Genomic DNA, 20,176 nt, shown 5'->3' with positions numbered 1-20,176 from the left:
TTAACCTATGTATATTAAACTCATCCAAAAATAGTAACATCTTTTTCCTCCCATCTTCACACAACATACACATTGGCCAGCTTTTATTAATCTTATCCTACTTGGTAAAGTTGGTTAAACACTATTAGGTTCAGTGAAAAACCAAATTATTAAGGATATTATTCATGACGATATCACTTTCGAGTTTCAATAAATACCAATAAATTTTTTCTTCTACATAAACTGTCATTCTTTCCATTCCAAATAGCTTAGGAAAGATTTGAGAAACCTTCACATATCTACTAACAACATCAACAAAATCAATAAATTGATCACATGAGTGTAACAGTAGAAATCTTAACCTTGGGAGTCTGGCCTACTCATTCTGGTACTCAGATGCACTCAGATACTCGCCATGCTCCTCAAAATACTCAATCAATCGCTTCAGAAATCCATCACCACTGACTGTCTCTGTGTCACAGACAAGACAGCATTGCCTTCTAGACCGTGTCACAGCCACATTCATTCGCCGGCGATCACTCAGAAAGCCAACCTGAAACATATATTCCAAGTCTCTCTTATTCTTTCACAGCATGCTACCAAAATCTGCTAAGAAAGACCTATATGAACCAAATAAATCTAGCAGGCTTGTTAGAAATACCTCTTTTTTTGAATTTGATCGAACCATTGATATAATAATGGCTTCCTTCTCCCTTCCCTGGAAACCATCAACTGTTGAGATTTCAACATCCTTCAGCCGGTCCTCCTTGTTTTTCAACATCTTGAGCAAAACAACCTGCCGTACCAGTTGCCAGGAGTTAGGTAAAACATCTACCATATTGTCAAAACTACTAGAATATGAAGCCTGTGCCCGCAGAACATTTATTGAAGGTTCACAAGGAACAATTTCATACCTGGGCAGCATATGGGGTAATAATTCCAATATCAGAAGGAAGCACCCCACTCTGCACTAGTCTCTTTGCATGAGCCACGGTAACCTCAGCTTCGCCTTCATTAAAGGTGCTATCTTCTTCATCTTTCTTTTCTTCCATATCACATCTGAATTTCACCAATATAGGCAGTTTGATTACATTCTGTTTGAAAACAAACTCCTACGGATATCAAACAAACTATATTTGCTTCGTATGAAATATAATGACTTCTTTCTCTTGAGCTTCGTTATACCAGTTAGGTCATAGGTTAAATTCTTGATGAGACAGAAGAAACCAGTATCCCAATTACTGAATATAGACTAATCAAAACACCAAATCATTATAAACAAAATGATGGTACATAAATTTTTATTAGGAAGAGAATGTCATGCAATCCACATGTCCCTCCTAATCAAGCAGTTCTAAGATAAAATTTTCAACAAGGACATAATCCAACATACCCAGCTGTGTCTATGAGAAGAAGGGTTGGTTCAGATGAAGTTGTCCGCTTCACACCCTCAAGATCATATAACATATGTGCAGCAACACTTGGATGAGCCTTGATCTGTGATCACATAATGTGCAAGGCATAATGATCGAATTACATGTTTACACCCCCCTCTCCAACATAATATAATTTTTCAGTTCAGGATTGATATAATATGCTTTGTAGTGGCATATAAAATATTGCTTCACCGTGATGCAATATCAAGACAAGCTTCAAAAATTTCGAGTACCTTACTGTCGTAAAGCTCTTTAGAAGACCAATCCATGATAAGTTCATGCATGCGGTACTGGACAGTAAGCATTGATGTGATTTCGTCTCCATACATGTCTGCAAGACGTTCAAAGAGTGTTCTTCCTAAGCCTTTCTTCTCAGCTTCAACACTTTGAATGGTTGGAGGAAGTTGAAGATGGTCCCCTGCAAGTATACATCTTGAACCCTAAAACAATGAACTCTTCATTTAATTCATTATAATCAAAACGACATCATGTAATGATTAGAATTAGAAGGCTACATGTTTTAATTCTGATTCTGAATCAAATATCAAGCTTTTAGCTTTGCCATTCCAGAACAACTTCTATTTGGTAAAGGACAGCACATTTTGGCATTCAACTTCCCATATAAAACTTTCAATTCATTTCAGTTTGTTATTTGGTTAGTTTTCTTATACATCCTATTGTATCGAATCCAGGACACTATAGGACATTATTGGGGAAATGGATGATACTGTTGGAAAACACTATTTTTCTAATCATCATCATAGTAAAAATCAGTTCAGGATCAGTGGTAGTACTTAATGCAATAAAATTTAAAATATTTTTAGGTTTCAAATTCTGGCGTATTATTGTCTTAAATAAACCATCCTTGTCTTATTTTCAATATATCTGTTATGGGTTTCTAATAATATAACTTCTCTATTTTCCCTCCCTCTCCCAACTACTACACACTGGTGGCAATATGAAGAGAAATTTTGGAGAAATGGATGATGCTGTTGGAAAACACTATTCTTCTTATCATCATCATAGTAAAAATCAGTTCAGGATTTGTAGAAGTACTTGATGCAATAGTTTTAGGTTTCAAATTCTGGTGTCTGAGATTTTATTGTCTTAAATAAACCAACCATGTATTTTCAATATACCTGTTATGGGTTCCTAACAATGTAACTTCTCTATTTTCCCTTCCTCTCCCAACTACTACACACTGTTGGTAATATAAAGTGTTCAAACAGCCATAAAACAAGACATGTGCATGTAATCAGAAGATAAAAGGAAGTCTGAAATCTTAATGTATTAGTGTTATGATTATGAATAACATCAAACGTAGTGCATATTCTTTTTAACACTACCTTCAGCAGAGGTATCCAGCATGCTATCTCAAGTGCTTGAGCTGCTTCATCAATAATCACCAAATCAAATGAAGTGCTGTCTAGTTTCTTAGAGAAAGCCCCAATCAAAGTAGTTAATATTACATCTGCACACTTGAGTACATCTGTTACAGCAAGCTGCTGCCTTTTACGTTCTTCTTTGGATAGAGTCCTAAGTTCCCTTTGTATGTCCTTTCTCGTATTTCTGTCTTTGGTTTTCAGAAGCTTTCCATTCAATGCCTGAAAAAAATAGTCTATATCATGTGAAAAGTAATATTGCATAATTATATCTATAGCCTTATCCGTTTTGTCCACGATTAAATGGACGGGCCTGGGCTAGCCTTCTAATTAAATAGAGTTATAGACCATGTTTTTGCACAGTTTGCATCTATCCCACTTAGCCTGCGGACTAATAAACTAGTCTGTGGCCCAATAATTAAAAAAAAATTGAGAAAAAAATTAAAAATTAAAAAATGATTGAAATGCCTGAAAAACTATTTTAAAAAATTGATAAAAATTGAAAAGTGTCTAACATAAAATTAATGAAGAACATAAGAAAATATGCATGGATTAATGAAATAAAATTTAAAGGAAAATTTCTTCTACATCACTTTGCTCAAACATCAAATAAATCATAAAAAAAAAAAAAAAAAAAAACTCAATATCTCTAACTTTTTACATCAAGAAATTATAAATATTTAAATACTAAGAGGCAAACACAGTAGTAATTATCCAAATACACCAATAAAACTAAAAGCATTAAATAATATTTTTAAAAATGTCATTGGCCATGAGTTGGCCGTTAACCTACAGACCCAACCAGTTTAATCCATGGGTTAAACAAACTGTGCCAAACAAATCCACATTGAAATGGTCTGCGGGTAAAATGGACCATCAGTGAACTCAAGTCCACATACCCACCTCTAATATATCTAATCAAGCTAACATGATGTTAACGCTGACATCAATGCTAACATCTGAAGCAATAGTCCCAGAAACATCAGCTAGATGAAATTAACAATGTTGGTAAATGGTAATCAAATCACAATGAAAATTAAGATTCAGATCTGTATCTTTTGTTCTAAAAATCACCTTCATTTCTTTCCGAATGTCATTTGCAAGACCACTATTATCTCCTCGTAGTACCTAATATCAGAGAAATTCAATACGAAAGGGTGAACATATAAAAAAAATCATATTTGAAGAATGCCAATGAATACTATGTAACTTAATCCATCATTAATTATTAAAACTAGAAACCACAAGGTGAGGATAACAGAATATCTGACACTTTGTTGGGAATCTTTCTTAAAGAAAAAAAAATTGCATTTTAAATTGATTGGTAGTTGTAAAATTGGCTCTTTATCAATTTGAGGAAGCAATTTATCTGTCTAGAATCTTTTGGTAAACTTTTTTCTTCTCATTTTAAAGGGCTTTGAAGGAATGTTATGTTTTGTGGCATTGTGCTCTGGTTGGAGGGAATTTGGCATTTGTGTATAGAACAACGTCAGAACTTTTAACCAGATTTTTTCCTCCTTCTCATCTAGTGTGGGACAGAGTATTTTTCTTGGTTATTATGTGGTAGTTGGCCAACGCCCAACGGTATTTAATGGGGGGTTTCTACCACTGATCTCCAGAGAGATTGTGGAGCTCTTTTGAGATGACATCTTTGCCTTTTTTAGAGAATATGCATATAACACTGACATAAATTTGGACATTTTACTATTGCTATTTTGGAATGGTAATAAAAATGGGATAAAAATAACTAAGACAGATATCAAATGTTACCTGAGCATCCAGCGCACTGTCCAGTACTTGAGGCAATAACCGTGCAGGATGACCGAGTCTCACCAGCTTAACTCTAGCAGAAAATGTCAGATATCATGATGAGTATCAAGTGTCAACACGTGATTTTACACACCTGATGAAGCTAAACCAAGTGGAGAGAGCATATCTCACAGAATGAGGAAAACAACAAAAAGTAAATAAGAACAGAAGCATTAAAAGAAAGGTATCCAAATTATAAACTTTACAAGACATTGGTACTTTATCAAGGGGGAGAATGTTGTAGGAGGAAAAAGCATATTTCTTTCCTTCATAGAATTACTGATTCTGTGGACAAATGTTCCACAATAGCAGACTTCGTTATCTATGTTGACAGATGTTAAGGGTGTGTTTGGCGGTTAGGATAAGTTTATCCTATCCTATTTTAATATAATGTTTGTTAGGCCAACATGATATAATAATCCTATCCTATGAGCTTATCCTATCCTACTTAACAATGTAATTTTTATCCAATGGGAGGACCCCAGTTAGTTAGAAATTTACAGCATGGATAAGAATTTTTTTCCCATCTCACCCTTATAACTATTTGAACCAGGCTCATTCATCTTCCCCAACAGACTGTCCTCCCATCCATCCCTGTCATTAACTTTTGCAGACGCCCCCATCTCTACCGGGTCTCATCTCTCCTTCATCAATCACTTTATTTCCTTTCTCAGCATCTCATCACATCTAAGATTTCTACTCTCGTCTCTGCAACTTTTCTTATCTGTTATTCATTGTCTTGGTCTTTTGTTTGGGATTTAACATAAATTTAATCAGAGATGTTCATTGATTGGAAATATCCATTTATTTTTCTAACCATGGCCAAAATAGACTAGCCAAGCCAACAACTGAATGGATGCACTTGAGAACTGTGTTGACAAGTTGAATCAGCTGACTGCAATAGCATCCAATACACGACGAGATGTTGCTTAGAAGAGAATCACTGAAATTTGGAGACACAGTTATTCCATTCTAATAGAATTTGTAGTGTAGAAGCATGAGTGGATTGAATTTCATTGATCAAAGAATAAAATTATTTGCTTTAATTTTATTATTTTTTATTATATCATCAAATAAGTTTGAATGAAGTAAATATATACTTCATCTCACAATTTATAAAATTTAATAAATATATTTAAATAAAAAATTTACATGTTTGCTTTTTTTTTGTGATTTTATTATATAATTTCAAATTACATAATTTTTTATAATTTAGTTAATACTATAAATTTTTATAAATTGTAAAAACTAAAAGTCATTTCTAACAATATTCTATATGATTTTAACAAAAGGGTAATTTAGTTATTTGAACATATTTTATGTTATAACATATCGTCATTATCTAGTCCATGTCAAACACATGACAATGCTATCTGGTTTGTTATATGTTATACATCAAACAGCAGATATACAATGAAAATTTAGTGTTTTTATCTTATCATGCTCTCATCCTGCTTTCATCTCATATTCTATCTTGAGACCACAAATTGAGTCCAAAATCTACTATCAGAAATCACAATGCTCCAATCCAAGTAAAACCAGTCAATTATTATAGGGCCAAGCCAATAATAAAATAATTATACCTATGTGGAACTAGCCGCTCAACAATGTTATCAACAGCAATATTTGAAGCAGCACAAGCAAGAATCTTAGATCCACGTTTCACTTCTTGTAATATAATTTCTACAACTGTTGTAGTTTTTCCCGTTCCAGGAGGCCCATGCAGCAAGAATGCATTCTTTGATGATAGAGCTTTTGAAACCGCTTCTTTCTTTGAAGATAAAAACAGAAATACATAATTTTGTGAATGCAAGGGGAAGATGTTCAAAGCTAAAAAGATGAAGTACTCTCACGTAGAAATACCACTCTTATAATAACAGGTATATTCTGCATTGGTTAATTGATATCATAAATAACATCAATAACAACAAAAGCCTTATCCCACTACGTGAGATTAATTGATAACATAAAACCAATAAAAAACAAGATGCACAACAATAGAAATAACTGTGTAACTAATACATAAATATGTTATGTGCTAATTATAAAGGAACAAAAACCTTCAATGAAATGATACAGTGAATGGAAATAGACTACAAAAGGTAGGGAAAAAATTGGAAAAAAAATATAAAAGAATAACAAATAAAGTGACTGAGCAAAAAAATTAGGTTACATACCTGGGAATGATCAAGATTGATATTAAAGGGAGAGAAGGATACATCCTTCTTTGACACTGTCGGTGGCCTCTCCCCAAACAAGACAGGAATCAGATCAGAGGCAGGACCCTTGTGCACTCCTTTACTCAATTGTATCAGTGCATCTTTCATCCTGCGATATGTCACCTACATGAGCAATAAATATTTGCAACTCATAAGAACCTAGGGTCCAGAAATTGATATTAAAAAAAGATAGGAAAACCAAGCAACACGTTAATATTATGTTTACACAACAGAAAACAATAAGCTAAGTAGCTAACTAATCAAAAGGGAGAGAAAATGTTACATATTAGGGTCCCCTCACTGCATTTCAGTATTTTATGCAAATCTAGAATCATACTTGAGCAAAATTCATGGAATCTCACAGTAGTCATTGAATTATTTATAATCAAACTACTAACTAATTTATGCAAATAAGCAAAGACCTATTTATGAACCTATCAACAACAGCATACCTCATTTGCTACTTTTTCCAGCCTTAGGGGACTGTTTAAACCATCTTCTGGTATATCATCAAAAGCAACAGTTATTGACGAATCCTGTAAGCAATTGTATCAAACCAGTAAGTCAAAGTAATATCCAAAGGTGGGACCATCTGTAGCCAAAGGCATGCACAATTTCTTTTTTATTTTTTCACAAATTGAATCAATCACATACCTTTAATCTGTAAACTACACCTTGACCAAGAGCAGGAGAACCTAAATCAGACTTGTTGAGTTTTAAAACGACGACATCATGAGTACTAAACTGCAAAAAAAAAAAAAACCTCGTTGACTCCTTAAAGCAATGCTATATGGATTGAACACACAGAAAATGGTCCTATCAGTGCTACAAGATGTTTTTGTGGCAACCTTTTTGCTGTCATACCAATCTCAGAATACTTGAGTCAAGTACTTATACTGAATAACAAAAGAAAGGAGAAGGGAGAAATGCATAAAATATAATAAAAAGTAGGCTCACATTCATACAATAATACAATACTAAAAGGCACAAATATAAATTTGAGTAAACCAGTATAAGTATAACCAATTGGATAGTGAAACGACAAAAGAAAGGCAATCCTTTATTACCTTGTGTGCAGGAAGAACATCTCCTTTTGTAGACTGGAACTCAATCAGAGACTTCCCCATGAGCCCTGTCTATTTTCAGAATAAAGAAATGAACACAACATATGAATTAAAGCTCCACTCCACTTACCACTAAAATGCACAGAAAACAAGATAAATCAACTGTAAACATGGCTAGCTTAGCTTCATTTCCTTGATTATCAAGAGTAATGAAATAAGATAAATAAATAAAAATCCATTTATCTTTGTCCTTAGGCATGTCTCCATTTTGAAAGCAACAGATTACATGCTAGTTCAAAACAAAATAGGAATTAAAAGAGCATAAAAAAAATGAAAAAAGAGGCAACCTGGACATCGACGCACTTCAAGTTGAGGATGGTGGAACCCCTCTTTTGAGCGGTGTCCAAGTTCCTGGAGGCGCCGATGGCGATTGAGCTTGAAATCTCAGCATCCTAAGGCAAAATGAGAGAATTAGTAAATTGAATTGAGAAGAGAGAGAGAGAGAGAGAGAGAGAGAGAGTTACCTTTTCCAAGTCAAGAAGAGGAGCGGTGATGGAGATGAATTGCTGCAATGAGAGAGGCGATGCCTTCTTCTTACTCCCCATTCTCACTGCTATCTATCGATCAGAGCTGCGCCAACTGCAGTTAGCTTCGGAATGAAATACACTCACTGCACACGAGCGAGTTAACATGCCTAATATATGATTGTAGTAGCAACTATGTGTTTTTCAAAAGACACTCTTTTTATAATTATTTCATAAATTTTTTTGAGTGTTGCTTTTTAATTAATGAATTTTAGGGTAATTTTATAATTTTCAGTTAACTAGTAATAAAATGAATGTTAAATAATATGTTAAATATTCCTCAATTGCAATGGATGAAATATTTTGTCAGTTGAAAAAACAAAGTTGAAAAATACCATCATAATTAATATGAAAATAAATCATTTTAACACCACAAAGTTAACAATTAAAATACCCTTGCTCTACTTTATTTTAATAAAATAATTATTCATTTTTAATGACTAAATGGTTCATATACTTACATGCTAAAGACTTGTAGTATTATATCTAATAAAAAGATATGATGTATAATAAATTTATTAATTTTTATAATAATTATTACGAGTCATATTTATTATAACTAATGCTATAAAACTTTTTACATCAATATAAAAATTAAAGTCAACAAGAAAGCTAACAAAAATATTATTTTTGCAAAAATTAATTTAAACCAAGCATGTTATATTAAAGTATATCGTTAATTAAATTGTAATTGAACTTAAATTTCTTAAGTAAGTCTTGTGTTTAATTATTAGTGAAATGTTTGAATAGATACTATAAAAAAATTTATCCATAAAAAAGATACAAAGACATGACGAGAATTAAATTTAAGATTTAAATAGGTACTACACTACTTATTTTTTACTTGAAGAAAAAAAAAAGTTCATAACCACCCCTAATTACATGAGTAGTATCTTTAATCTACACTTTTGTATACATTGCAAGTTGCATAAGAAACTCTAAACTTTTAAGTAAAATTTATATTCAATATAATTTATTAAATCTCATTTTATTTTTTTATCAACTACAAAATTATTGTTTAAAGTTTTATAATTAAGTGTTTCTAACATTTCACTATGAATATATGTAATAAATAAATAAAAAAAGATAAATTTATTCAATCTATTATTCTTTAATATCTAAAAGTTGTTTAGTAACCGAAGAAACAATTTTCCGCTAAGTCTGAAAGTAATTCGGTAATTAAACTTTCATATTAGTAAAATAAATAAAAATATAGGAATGGTTCACATATATAATTGTATTGCACAATTAAGAGATAACATAATAATTTCTTAATAATAAAAAAATCGCACTCTTTAATTTGAGTTGATAATTTGGCTTTTCAATTGTTTTAAGCATGGGTAATTATATTGGATATATAGGACATTAATTGACAAATTTGAAAATGCAGAAGACATTTTCTTAATATATAAAAAATATCTTAATATTTTGAAAAAGTAAATGTGTGCATGGATATCATTTTGGGATTAAATTTTGGAATATAGAACATTGAAAAGTCAAATGATTTACTATCTCCATTTCTTATTAATAAAATAATTTTAATATTTTTTGTACCTGTCTAAGGACACACTCGTAATTTTCAGGTGGGTAGAGGGCCGAACAGGAGCTTCGGGTGGATGCTTCAGAGGGGGGAGGTACCTGCAAAAGGTACTCTGACGCTCAAGTTAGGACAAACACGAATCTCTAGGGTAATAATTGAACAGTGACATACCTCGTTACGTGTGACCTATTTATAATACTTGACATGGGCCTGAGCATGGTGAGCCTTTTCTGACACTTACCAAATTAGGTAATACGATGTTAATCGGCGGGTTATGTCTTAATTGTGCTTTGTCTCTCGTTAATCATGAACGTCGTTCTAATTATTCTGTCTCTGTTGACCTTCAGCCGAGCCGATACGGAACGGCTGAGACGTCGTCTTCGGCGTCTGGCCGAGCCGATAGGGGAAGGATGCGGTTCTCGGTCCCTTGCCGAGCCGAAGTGATAACTAAGCTGCGTCAATATCTGATAGGACATGACGTGTCGGTCCACGTGGTCGATCCATGTGGCCGATAGGACCCTTCCGGTACATTTTCTATTATATCCTCTTTTATTTTCTTTTCCATAATTGATTGTTACTGTAATAGTATAAATTAGTTGACGTGTCGGTCCACGTGTGGTTCAGCGGTAGGGGTTGATCCACGCTTAAGCAAGGTCAGGGGTTCGAATCCTGCCTTGTGTATGCAGCCGCGTTAAATCTTGGGGCCAGCTATCCCACCCTTTGAGGTGCCTCCAACGTAGCGAGGAGATTAGTCACTGCTGTCGACGGTGGATACTCCAGGAACGAACCTAAAAAAAAAAGATTAGATATAAGAGTATAAAATAGTAATTAATGTTTTCTTGAATTTTGAAAATCTCAAATAAATAAAAACAAAATTTTACTTAAAAATCAACATCAAAACTAGTATTTTCTAAATTATATGAAGCCAGTAAAAAAATATCAAATATATAAATATTTGAACTCAAGTATCCGAAAAAAGCAAAATATTTGATAGAAGAATTATCTGTACAATGGAAAACAACTTGCTATAATGTATTAATTTCTGTTGAAATTATTTTATGATATTTGTCTGAAGAATATTTGATCAAAATTAATATTTTTTAAATTATATGAAGCCAGTAAAGAAATATCAAATATATGAATATTTGAACTCAAGTATTCGAAAAAAGTAAAATATTTAATAAAAGAACTATATGTAGAATAGAAAACAGCTTGCTTTTATAATTTGTTAATTTTTTTCTTATTTTATTAATGTGAGACTTGTTTGTAACTCAACAATTTGAGCCACAATATATATTTTGAAATTATGATAGCATTCTCCCTCCTCTCCTTTTAGAATTGCGGTTTCTCTCATTATCTTGATAACCAGATTTCATCAAAAATGTTATTTCCAACCTCGGATTTAGATGCTTGCTTTTCTGAGTAAGAGAGAGAATGGCACTGAGAAGCTAATAAGCAATGTTTCTTTTCTTTGAGTTTTAATCATTGGTTCATGTGCATTTTTTTCTTTGCATATTCTTAATTTCATCCTTCCTCGACCGAAATCAGATAGTTGCCAACATGGTTAAAGTGAAAAATATCCTGTATCGAATTTCTGTAGAAACCCAAAGTATCATTGACGTTGGATTGGACAACAACATAATAACATCGAGTAGTAATCCTAACTAATCACTACAAATTTGTTTTCATCCCAAAACTCTTAAAGTTAGTGGAGTATCAATAATTCAAGTTTCAACTTGTCTATTAAGGTATGGAAGAATGAAAGATCTACTATAGCTTAAATAATAAATACAAAGAGATCAAAGTAAAACAGATTCTTAGTTTAAACTTTAAACAATTTTGCTTGCTCTACTCTCCACCTGTAACTTATTCAATATTCAATTATAATTTACAGTCAGCAGAGACAGAAAGTGAATATTTAGACTTTGGGTACATTTAATGTCCAATACCATATTTGCATGTGTACGTAACTATGGAAGAGCATATAAGAGATGTTAGCACTTTAAATGGATTCCCATATCTTGGGAGACTAGTATCTGACTTTCAGGAGCTAAAAAAAAAACATACTAGGTAAGAATAAAAAAATGGGAAATCAGAGAAGAGGGCATCCCTTGGCATATACACCTGAAGCTGTGGGGCATTTGGCCAAAGGGCAGTGGTCTGCATCAAGACCCCACCAGGCTGGACCAAAAATACCATTAGATTGGAGGGCAAAATAGAGGGCAACACCCATGAAAGCAACTCCAGCATCTAATGCAGCTGAAAGAATGTAAGTATGTCTAGCCCACCATGCCTTGAACTTTCTATAAACATAGAAATTGAAGAAGATTCCAACAGTTCCCCATGTAATATAATTCACAGATCTGGCTGGTGGGATGTTGGATGCACCTTCAGTGATAATGGGAATGTTGATGAGTTGAATCCACTTGTGGTTGGGGAATTTACGAGAAAGCAGCCACACTGGAAGAGGTGCAAGTAGACCAATCAGGAAAAACCAATTCATAGCAGGGTAAACACCATCCTTGGTGAACATTCTCTTTGGTCCTACTACTCCCCATACGATTGAAGCATTATAGAACACATCATCACCAGGGCATGTCCAGGGACTACCCTTTGGCAACAATGCTTCATCACAAATGTTCTCAATAGATGTGAGAAGCCACCAAGCTGTGGCAAAGTGGACAGATGAAGCAACAACTGTGCCTACTAGCTGCACTATGAACATAGATTTAGGAGGAATTTTCATATAGTGGCCTAATTTGAAGTCACCAAGAAACCCAAGTGCCTGGACCATGCTGACATGACCATAAGTCTTGAAGGCTACATTTGCTAGGGGCTTTCCTGGGTAAATGAATCCAATTATCAACTCTGCAATCACATTGAGTCCTGTTTGTATGTTTGTTGTAGCTTGAATCACCCCAACTGGCAAGGTGAAGACTAGTGCAATTACTAGAGAGAGTAAAATTCCCCACCATGGCAGTTGGAGTTGCTTGCCAAAGCCTTCACAAGCAACCAAGGCCATAACAACCATGAGAATCAAAACGGTCACAAACCACCATTCAGGGACTTGTTCATAGTTTTTCTTCATAATTCTTGTATGGACATCTCCTAGTTGTTCTTTTAGTGCACTTGTTGTCTTCCTCCACATTTGAAGAATCATTTCTCCGTGGAAGAGGACAACATGTGAGATAGTGGCAGTCAGAGTTGCAAAGCAGAGTCCATACTCGAATGCAAACGTGACACTAAGATAGATCTTGCTGTAGTTGTTATAACTATTCAGATCAATTTCAAAAGTTTTGGGATTTAGAATCCGAGTAACATTATATGGTGCACCAGTAGAGTCAAAAGTGTGAGAACTAATGAGAGGAAACTTTTTGGCATCATATAAGTTGTTCCAATAGGCAAGGGGAATCACGACATAGACTTCCAACACAAATCCAATCAACATGTTGATGATGGCAAAGCCAGGTATAGCCAAAGGACTGCCAAAGAAGCCTGCAACAGTGTTCCAATCAAGGCCAAATGAGCCAAGGCCGAGGCCTTCCATGCCTGAACCAATCTGTTGAGCTGTGATGGAACTTTTCCAAATGAGGCAAACAAAGGAGATAGTAGATATTGCTTGGAAAAAGTACCCTGGAACGGTGTAATAGGCAAAGCTCACTACAAAGACTAGGAAAAAGAATTGCAGCCTAGTTTTTCCTCCTTTAGGCCTTTTTTCTTTTTCATGAAATGCCCTGAATAGAGACACCTGCACAAGGGTTTCAGGCCACCACATATAAGGGGAGTCAACAAGGAATTTTCTAAAAATCCCAGCCCATCCATACCCAAGCATTTGGGTTGAAAGTGCTAGCAAATAAGCCGCTACTGGATGAATGTTCCTATGATAGAAAGCCTTAACAATTGTGATGATGCTAATTGCATAAACACCACTAGATCCAGAGGTAGCAAAGATGGTGATCAGCACATGTTCCTTCAAAGAGAATGGCCCCGGATTCATCGAAAAAGACCATTTGGTGAACGGGACTTGGATCGGTCTAGTGGGGAGAGTAGCAGCCATGAGTTTCCCAAGTGGGAGGGTAATGATCTGTGCTGAAACTGAAGATATTTTCAAAGGGTTGGTTCTGTAGCCCAAAAATTGGTTCACAAAGGCAAGGAGCACACATGATGCCAACCCCAGAACCCATGTCCGGAATGTTAGTGCAGGCTGAGTAGGGTCATCAGTGATTGGAACCGTTAGCCTCACTTGCTCTATGGGACAGTCATCAACTTCGAAATCATCTTGCTCAGCATCCTCTATGACCCTCTCTTGAGACACACTTGTGCTTGATGCCTCAGCTTCCTAACCCAAAAACAAAACAAAGGACAACAACAAATCCCATAAACCACTCTTTCCAACCTATGTATGACCTTTATCATTCTTCTAATCTGCCAATGTAACCGTTCAACAGGTGCAATTAGAGGGCATCAATCTGCTTCTAGATTTATTACTTACGTGCAATGACTTGGAAAAGTTCCACAATATTTACATAAAAGGACTCAATCAGGCCAAGTGGGACTAAACAGCAAGAAACATGAAAAGTAAGTGTAGGCATTATTAGACAGTAGGAGAAGGGAGTGAGAATAGATACCTTTTCCAGATCAAGAAGAGGGGTGGTAACAGAGATGAATTGCTGCGAAGAAAGAGGTGATGCTTTGTTATTATTGGCGCCTCTCTTCATTGCTGCTATGTAAGGATTGCAGATATAGAACAGATCGAGAAAATTGTATCTTTAGTACAACACAGCATGAGCATGCTTGTGCACGTGGGGATATGGATTTGCTCGTTGCATTTTGACTCGTTCAAGTCTTTATTTAACATGGATAATAAATATCTGTGAATGATGTATGGACTTTGAGATTGCTGCATGAACCTGGACGAAATTCTGGTAACCGGGAACAAAGCTTGCTCAACTAACAAACAATTGGGTCATTGTAAATTTGTAATACTAATTACATGATTGACTTGCGACTACAATTTAGCTACTCCGAACGAAATATATCTATTTTTGATATCTAGTTTCAATTAAGAACATTCTAAGAAAAAAATAAATTTTAAATGAAATTAGTAAAATTAAATGATATCCACTAATTCTCCCAATCAGTGTAATCCACTTATTTTTCTTCGCTTATAAATCTGTGCGGAAGGAGTACTTTAGTTTGTTTGTCGCTTTGATCACACGGCGTCCATGCCCCAGCATATCTCTATATCAATCCACGTTAGATTTCATTTTTCAACTTATACATATTTTCGTGATGAACTTTGAATAATGGACATTATATTCGTATAGTTTTGCTTATTAATAAATTAATTTCAATTCGGAACAACCAATAGGGTCTGAACCCTCATTAGATCTTATCCTCTAATATTGTTTTATTCACCAATCATTTTTTAAGTCGTAATATGTTTAATTCAACCTTTTTAGAAGAAAAAATCAAAATAACTTGCCATCCAAACATGTGCATACATTTGGTAGTAAATTTATAAATTTTACTTTTTAATCTTTATAGTTAAAAAACATTTTATTTTAATTTTCGTAAACATCATTTTTTTTCTTTTTAGTATATGTTACCAATTTCTATAGAGACTAAATAGTTAATTTATAAAATTATAAAAATTTAAAAATAGTATGAATAATATAAAGACTTAAGAACATAATATTTTATTATACAAACTAAAAATTAAAGTTCACGATACTACATATAATAAAAAAAATAAGTAAACCCTTTTTTTATTCAGCTTTTTTTTTAAATGTCGAGATTGCAGATCTTTTTCCAGAAAGCAACTAATATAGAGCAAGGTGAAACTTTAGACAATAAGACTCTCCTTCCAAATATTAAATACATTCGCATAGCCAAAACTCGAAACCGTTGAGCTAAAACAATCTTACACTAGTTCATTTTCTTTTAAAGTTTTCAAACTCGAATTATTTAAAAATTAACGCGATGCAAAAGCACCTTGTCTAGCATATGGGTGGATCTTGGGTGCCAACCTTTAGCCCTCTACACCAGTTAGCAATACCATCCATATACACATAAAACTAAACCATTAAACACCAAGCTAAGTGAAATCAATGATAAATGAGAATAAAGATTGCACAGAACAACAAAATCATGATGCAATTCTGTGGATACTTGAAAGCAAAAAGCCCTTGGGTAGTTACAAGTACAACATTATTTTCCGCTACATGAATACCACAATAAGGGCAGAAATGATCATCATACATCTAATTCATACTCATCATTCCGACGGTATAGCAAAATTAGACGGTGAATACCCTGTATCAAATTTCTACAAAAAAAAAACCCCCAAAATGCCATTGATAACAACTAACAACATAATACATCATGTTGGTGATCCTCACTAGTCACTACAAATGTGTTTCCATTCCAAAACTCAGAAAGTTGGCGGGAATAGACACCTCTACCGCAAAAGGCCTCAACTTACCAAGAGAGGCATGCAAATCCAACATGAACTCATTTGTATATGAGAGCATCACGTCCAGGGCCAACACCAATGTAGTGGATAGGGACACCCACAAGTTCTTCTATCCTTTCCACGTACTGACGTGCAGCTTTTGGAAGTTCAGAGTAGTTTCTTACAGAAGAAATATCAGATTTCCATCCAGGAAGTACTTCATATTCCACCTAAAACATGAAAATAAATAACCATAAGAAAATGCAATTAAGGACCTTTACCTTCCTTGAAAAACCTGTTACTTCATTTTGGTTTATATAAGTCACATCAAATAAAAGCATTGAGTTATGTGATCTAGAACTAAAGTGAAGGTGGATGTATAATAGCGCAAATTTACCTTCAATTGCTCAAGGAGACGGAGATCTGAAGGAAATGATTTGATTTGGGTGCCATCAACAAGTTTGTAAGCAACACCCAACTGTATTTCATCAAGATCCGATAAAACATCCAGCTTGGTAAGATTCAACGATGAGAAACCGTTGATCTGACATGAGTATTTCAATGCAACTATATCGAGCCAACCACACCGTCGAGGACGGCCAGTAGTTGTGCCAAACTCCTGCCCAGCAAATCTGAGGAGATCACCTCCTGAACCCAAAATTTCAGTTGGAAAAGGACCAGAACCAACTCTTGTAGTGTATGCCTTCACCTGCACAGCCAAAATAAAATTAATAAACCATTCTGCCTGTGTTAATTATGTTTAAGTTGTTTACATTATATTTTTTGAATACATAAAAAAACAGAGAAAGCATGACGTTCCTGAGCTAAAACTACCTTTAGCAGTAAGGAATAAGAAACACAGGCTTCTTTTTGGGTACAAAATAAGAAAAGATTACCAACAACTCCAACAAACAATGAAGAATAGAAAAATATCTACTTACCACTCCTATTAAATCACCAACTACCCTTGGAGCAATACCAAGACCAGTGCATATCCCACCTGCTGATGGGCTAGAAGAAGTAACAAAGGGATAAGTTCCAAAATCAATGTCCAACATGGTTGCTTGTCCTCCTTCAACCAAAATATTTTTCTTTTGTTCTATAGCTTCATTCATGACATGCACAGTATCGGCAATAAATGGCTCCAACCTCTCGGCATATCTCTTGTATTTTTCAACTTCTTCCTTGAGCACGTCTGGACCATAGTTAAAATCTTTGAACCTCAATGCTGCATCTGACAATATAAGATCAAGCTTCTGAGGAAAGGTATCCATGTGCCTCAAATCACCCACTCGAATGCCGTTACGGTTAACCTTGCTGGAGTAGCAAGGTCCAATGCCTCTCTTGGTGGTGCCAATGAAAGATTTAGCAAGCTCAGCTTCTCTTAGCCCATCCACTAATTGGTGGAAATCAAACAACAGGTGTGCACGATCAGATATCAATATCCTTCCGTTGCAAGAGACCCCACTTGACTCAAGACCGTCAATCTCTTTAAACAACCCTGGCAGGTGCACTACAACACCATTCCCAATCACACATAGAGTATCCTCATTGAGAATACCAGAAGGAACAAGATGAAGGGCGAACTTTTTCCCTTCTGCATTATAAATTGTATGCCCAGCATTAGCTCCACCCTGAGAACATACAACAATCACAAATTATCAGTGCAAAACAACAATTAAAAGACCAAAAATCATGCACCAACACCAAGTGAAACAATCAACACACCAAATTAGTCCCTGAGATTAATATCTGAAATTACAAAGAATGTAGTTTTAGTCCCTAAAATTACCAAACGTCAATGACTTACAAAAGGAATGCTATTAACACTCTATAATACACATTCTAACACACTCTCTACTATTGATTAAAATTTATTCAGAACTACAAAATCATGAGTGGTGCTCATTAAATAAAAAGTGAGACCCCCAAATTGCAATTTCCAATAAAATTCAATCAACAATAGAGAGTATGTTATAGAAAGTGTCACTAGCATTTCTCTCATTTTAATCCTTATATTTGTAAATTCAGGGACCCAAACCATTAACCATTGGTAACATGGAAGAACTAAAATAACCATTAATTAATAATTTCAGAGAATAAAAAAAAAAAAGGCATTTCTGCAATTTCAGGCATAAATAATAGTGATTGGCACTATCCTTTGGTAACACGGAAGAACTAAAATAACCATCAATAATAATTTCATAGACAAAAAATACATTTCTGTAATTTCATGGATAAATAAAATTGAGAGGCAGTCGTAATCACAGGATCAATCAAGTGTTCCTCTCATAATAAATCACACGTCCATCTCACACAGTAAGCAAGTCCGTGAATCTAAACATCGAAAACCCCAAACAAAAGGCACTGATTCACGCGCGTGAACAAGCCCATTCAAAACCAATTCGGTTAAACCACAGAGCAACCAACCCTAACACAACAACGCACTAATTCCATCGAGTTCCCGAACCACCCACGATTCGCGGCGAAGGGAAAAACACGCGAAAAGTGAAAAAGATGATAGCTTTAGCAGTACCTGGCAGCGAGCAACGATTTCGAAGTGCTGGGCCAAGATGTCAACGAGCTTCCCCTTGCCCTCGTCGCCCCACTGGCAACCGAGCACGCCGGAGACCTGGCTGAGCGACCCGATGCGGCCGGCGGAGGCGTCGACGGCGGCGAGCTTGGTGGGAGGAGGCGCGACGGGCTTGGCGGAGCAGACGACGACGTTTGGAATGGGGCGAGCGCGGTGGAAGGAGAAGGGGCGCTGAGGGTTGCAAACGGCGTGAGAATCAAGCGCGAGTGACGAGATGCTGTTCATTGTGAACGAATGAATGAAAGAAAGAAAGAAGGAAAAGGGCACAAAGGTTGTTGTTTGTTTTGTGTTGATGTTTTTCTGTGATACTTCTTTCCCTCTTGGACACTACCACCAGAAAGGAGCGATAGTCATATATCTATTTAAGAATTATTTTTATATATATAATATACTCATGTACATGAATTTCATTTTACAATATCCTCATAGTATTAATTATTTCAAAATTATTAAATATTTTTTAATGTACGTACAACGAATATTATATATTTTTGAGTCAACAACAAATATTATGTTTTTATGTTTTAAATGTAATTAATGTTTTCTTCTTATTTAGTATGTGTAATACATCTTCATATATCATTAGGTTAGTTTAATAATTAGAGAGAAAAGGTTAAAGTTGAAGTAAGATTGTAGGTTTATTTCTTCACATGTCTGTATAATATTTCTCATAAATAAAAAATATTTTTATGTAACTCTTGTCAACCTTTAATAAATACTCGAATTTAATTGTTTAAGGATAATATTTTAGATTTATAACAGGTAATTTTTCTTAACGAGTATTTTATTAATATTTGACTTTTTATTATTAATTTATTTAAAAAATAATTAAAATATTTCATGAATATTTATTTTAAAATAAAGTTGGGTTTTTAAAACATAAATTAATGATTAAAAAAAAAAGATATATGTTAAAGAACACAAGACATTTATATAAATGTTTATAAGTTTGTTACTGTATTAAAAAAAGGTTGATTGACTTTTTATTACTAAGTATCTTTTATTTTCTTTCTACAAGGAAAAAAAAGTAGACATTAAATCTGCTCAAACAGCATTAGAAGCAAGAGGAAGAGGAATTAGTGAATTAAAAATATGAATTCTAAAGACCCCTCCAGC

General features: G+C 34.5%; 3 protein-coding genes across 7 annotated transcripts; all 3 read right to left on the bottom strand.

Annotated features, from left to right (window-relative positions):
- Window positions 1-129: 129 nt before the first annotated feature.
- On the bottom strand, window positions 130-14,780 carry LOC109796988 (DNA-binding protein). 5 transcript variants are annotated; one of them, XM_083077200.1, is made up of 18 exons: window positions 14,642-14,780; window positions 10,185-10,801; window positions 10,028-10,111; window positions 8,414-8,519; window positions 8,237-8,341; window positions 7,893-7,961; window positions 7,480-7,569; window positions 7,278-7,361; window positions 6,784-6,948; window positions 6,190-6,377; window positions 4,568-4,640; window positions 3,872-3,925; window positions 2,762-3,019; window positions 1,649-1,855; window positions 1,373-1,476; window positions 894-1,038; window positions 641-775; window positions 130-532 (listed from the first exon to the last, which is right to left on the bottom strand). In XM_083077200.1, the coding sequence occupies exons 4-18, from the start codon at window positions 8,492-8,494 to the stop codon at window positions 356-358; spliced, it is 1,935 nt and encodes a 644-aa protein (XP_082933326.1). In that variant the 5' UTR covers window positions 8,495-8,519; window positions 10,028-10,111; window positions 10,185-10,801; window positions 14,642-14,780; the 3' UTR covers window positions 130-355. The 5 variants fall into 5 exon arrangements, with proteins under 5 accessions (XP_082933326.1, XP_082933327.1, XP_082933325.1 ...); XM_083077201.1 differs by having other exon boundaries at window positions 8,414-8,506; XM_083077199.1 differs by having other exon boundaries at window positions 8,414-8,528; window positions 10,028-10,801.
- LOC109797800 (oligopeptide transporter 5) lies at window positions 11,920-14,776 on the bottom strand. The gene is made up of 2 exons (XM_020357937.3): window positions 14,642-14,776; window positions 11,920-14,352 (listed from the first exon to the last, which is right to left on the bottom strand). Exons 1-2 carry the CDS (start codon window positions 14,729-14,731, stop codon window positions 12,106-12,108), a joined length of 2,337 nt encoding a protein of 778 aa, XP_020213526.1. The 5' UTR covers window positions 14,732-14,776; the 3' UTR covers window positions 11,920-12,105.
- A 1,384-nt stretch (window positions 14,781-16,164) lies between the features above and the next one.
- ADSS (adenylosuccinate synthase) lies at window positions 16,165-19,406 on the bottom strand. The gene is made up of 4 exons (XM_020356411.3): window positions 19,004-19,406; window positions 17,409-18,101; window positions 16,865-17,176; window positions 16,165-16,697 (listed from the first exon to the last, which is right to left on the bottom strand). Exons 1-4 carry the CDS (start codon window positions 19,283-19,285, stop codon window positions 16,527-16,529), a joined length of 1,458 nt encoding a protein of 485 aa, XP_020212000.1. The 5' UTR covers window positions 19,286-19,406; the 3' UTR covers window positions 16,165-16,526.
- Window positions 19,407-20,176: the final 770 nt, after the last annotated feature.

Source organism: Cajanus cajan, chromosome 6, assembly GCF_000230855.2.
Source record: "Cajanus cajan strain Asha chromosome 6, NIPB_CcT2T_4, whole genome shotgun sequence".
Classification (NCBI taxonomy): Eukaryota; Viridiplantae; Streptophyta; class Magnoliopsida; order Fabales; family Fabaceae; genus Cajanus; species Cajanus cajan.
The sequence above is the reverse complement of the archived record's forward strand: the minus strand, read 5'-3'. Positions and strand labels throughout refer to the sequence as shown.

Bases quoted from the DNA above. Each gene is read 5' to 3' on its own strand.
- LOC109796988 (XM_083077199.1), bottom strand. From the start codon at position 8,494: ATGGGGAGTAAGAAGAAGGCATCGCCTCTCTCATTGCAGCAATTCATC. The intron at 8,342-8,413 runs GTAACTCTCTCT...ATTTTGCCTTAG, and splicing joins CTCTTCTTGACTTGGAAAAG to GATGCTGAGATTTCAAGCTC. The intron at 1,039-1,372 runs GTATGTTGGATT...GGTGAAATTCAG, and splicing joins CTTCTCATAGACACAGCTGG to ATGTGATATGGAAGAAAAGA.
- LOC109797800 (XM_020357937.3), bottom strand. From the start codon at position 14,731: ATGAAGAGAGGCGCCAATAATAACAAAGCATCACCTCTTTCTTCGCAG. The intron at 14,353-14,641 runs GTATCTATTCTC...TTTTTGGGTTAG, and splicing joins CTCTTCTTGATCTGGAAAAG to GAAGCTGAGGCATCAAGCAC.
- ADSS (XM_020356411.3), bottom strand. From the start codon at position 19,285: ATGAACAGCATCTCGTCACTCGCGCTTGATTCTCACGCCGTTTGCAAC. The intron at 18,102-19,003 runs GTACTGCTAAAG...GTATGTTCTCAG, and splicing joins AAATCGTTGCTCGCTGCCAG to GGTGGAGCTAATGCTGGGCA. The intron at 16,698-16,864 runs GTAAATTTGCGC...TTCATGTTTTAG, and splicing joins GTCTCCTTGAGCAATTGAAG to GTGGAATATGAAGTACTTCC.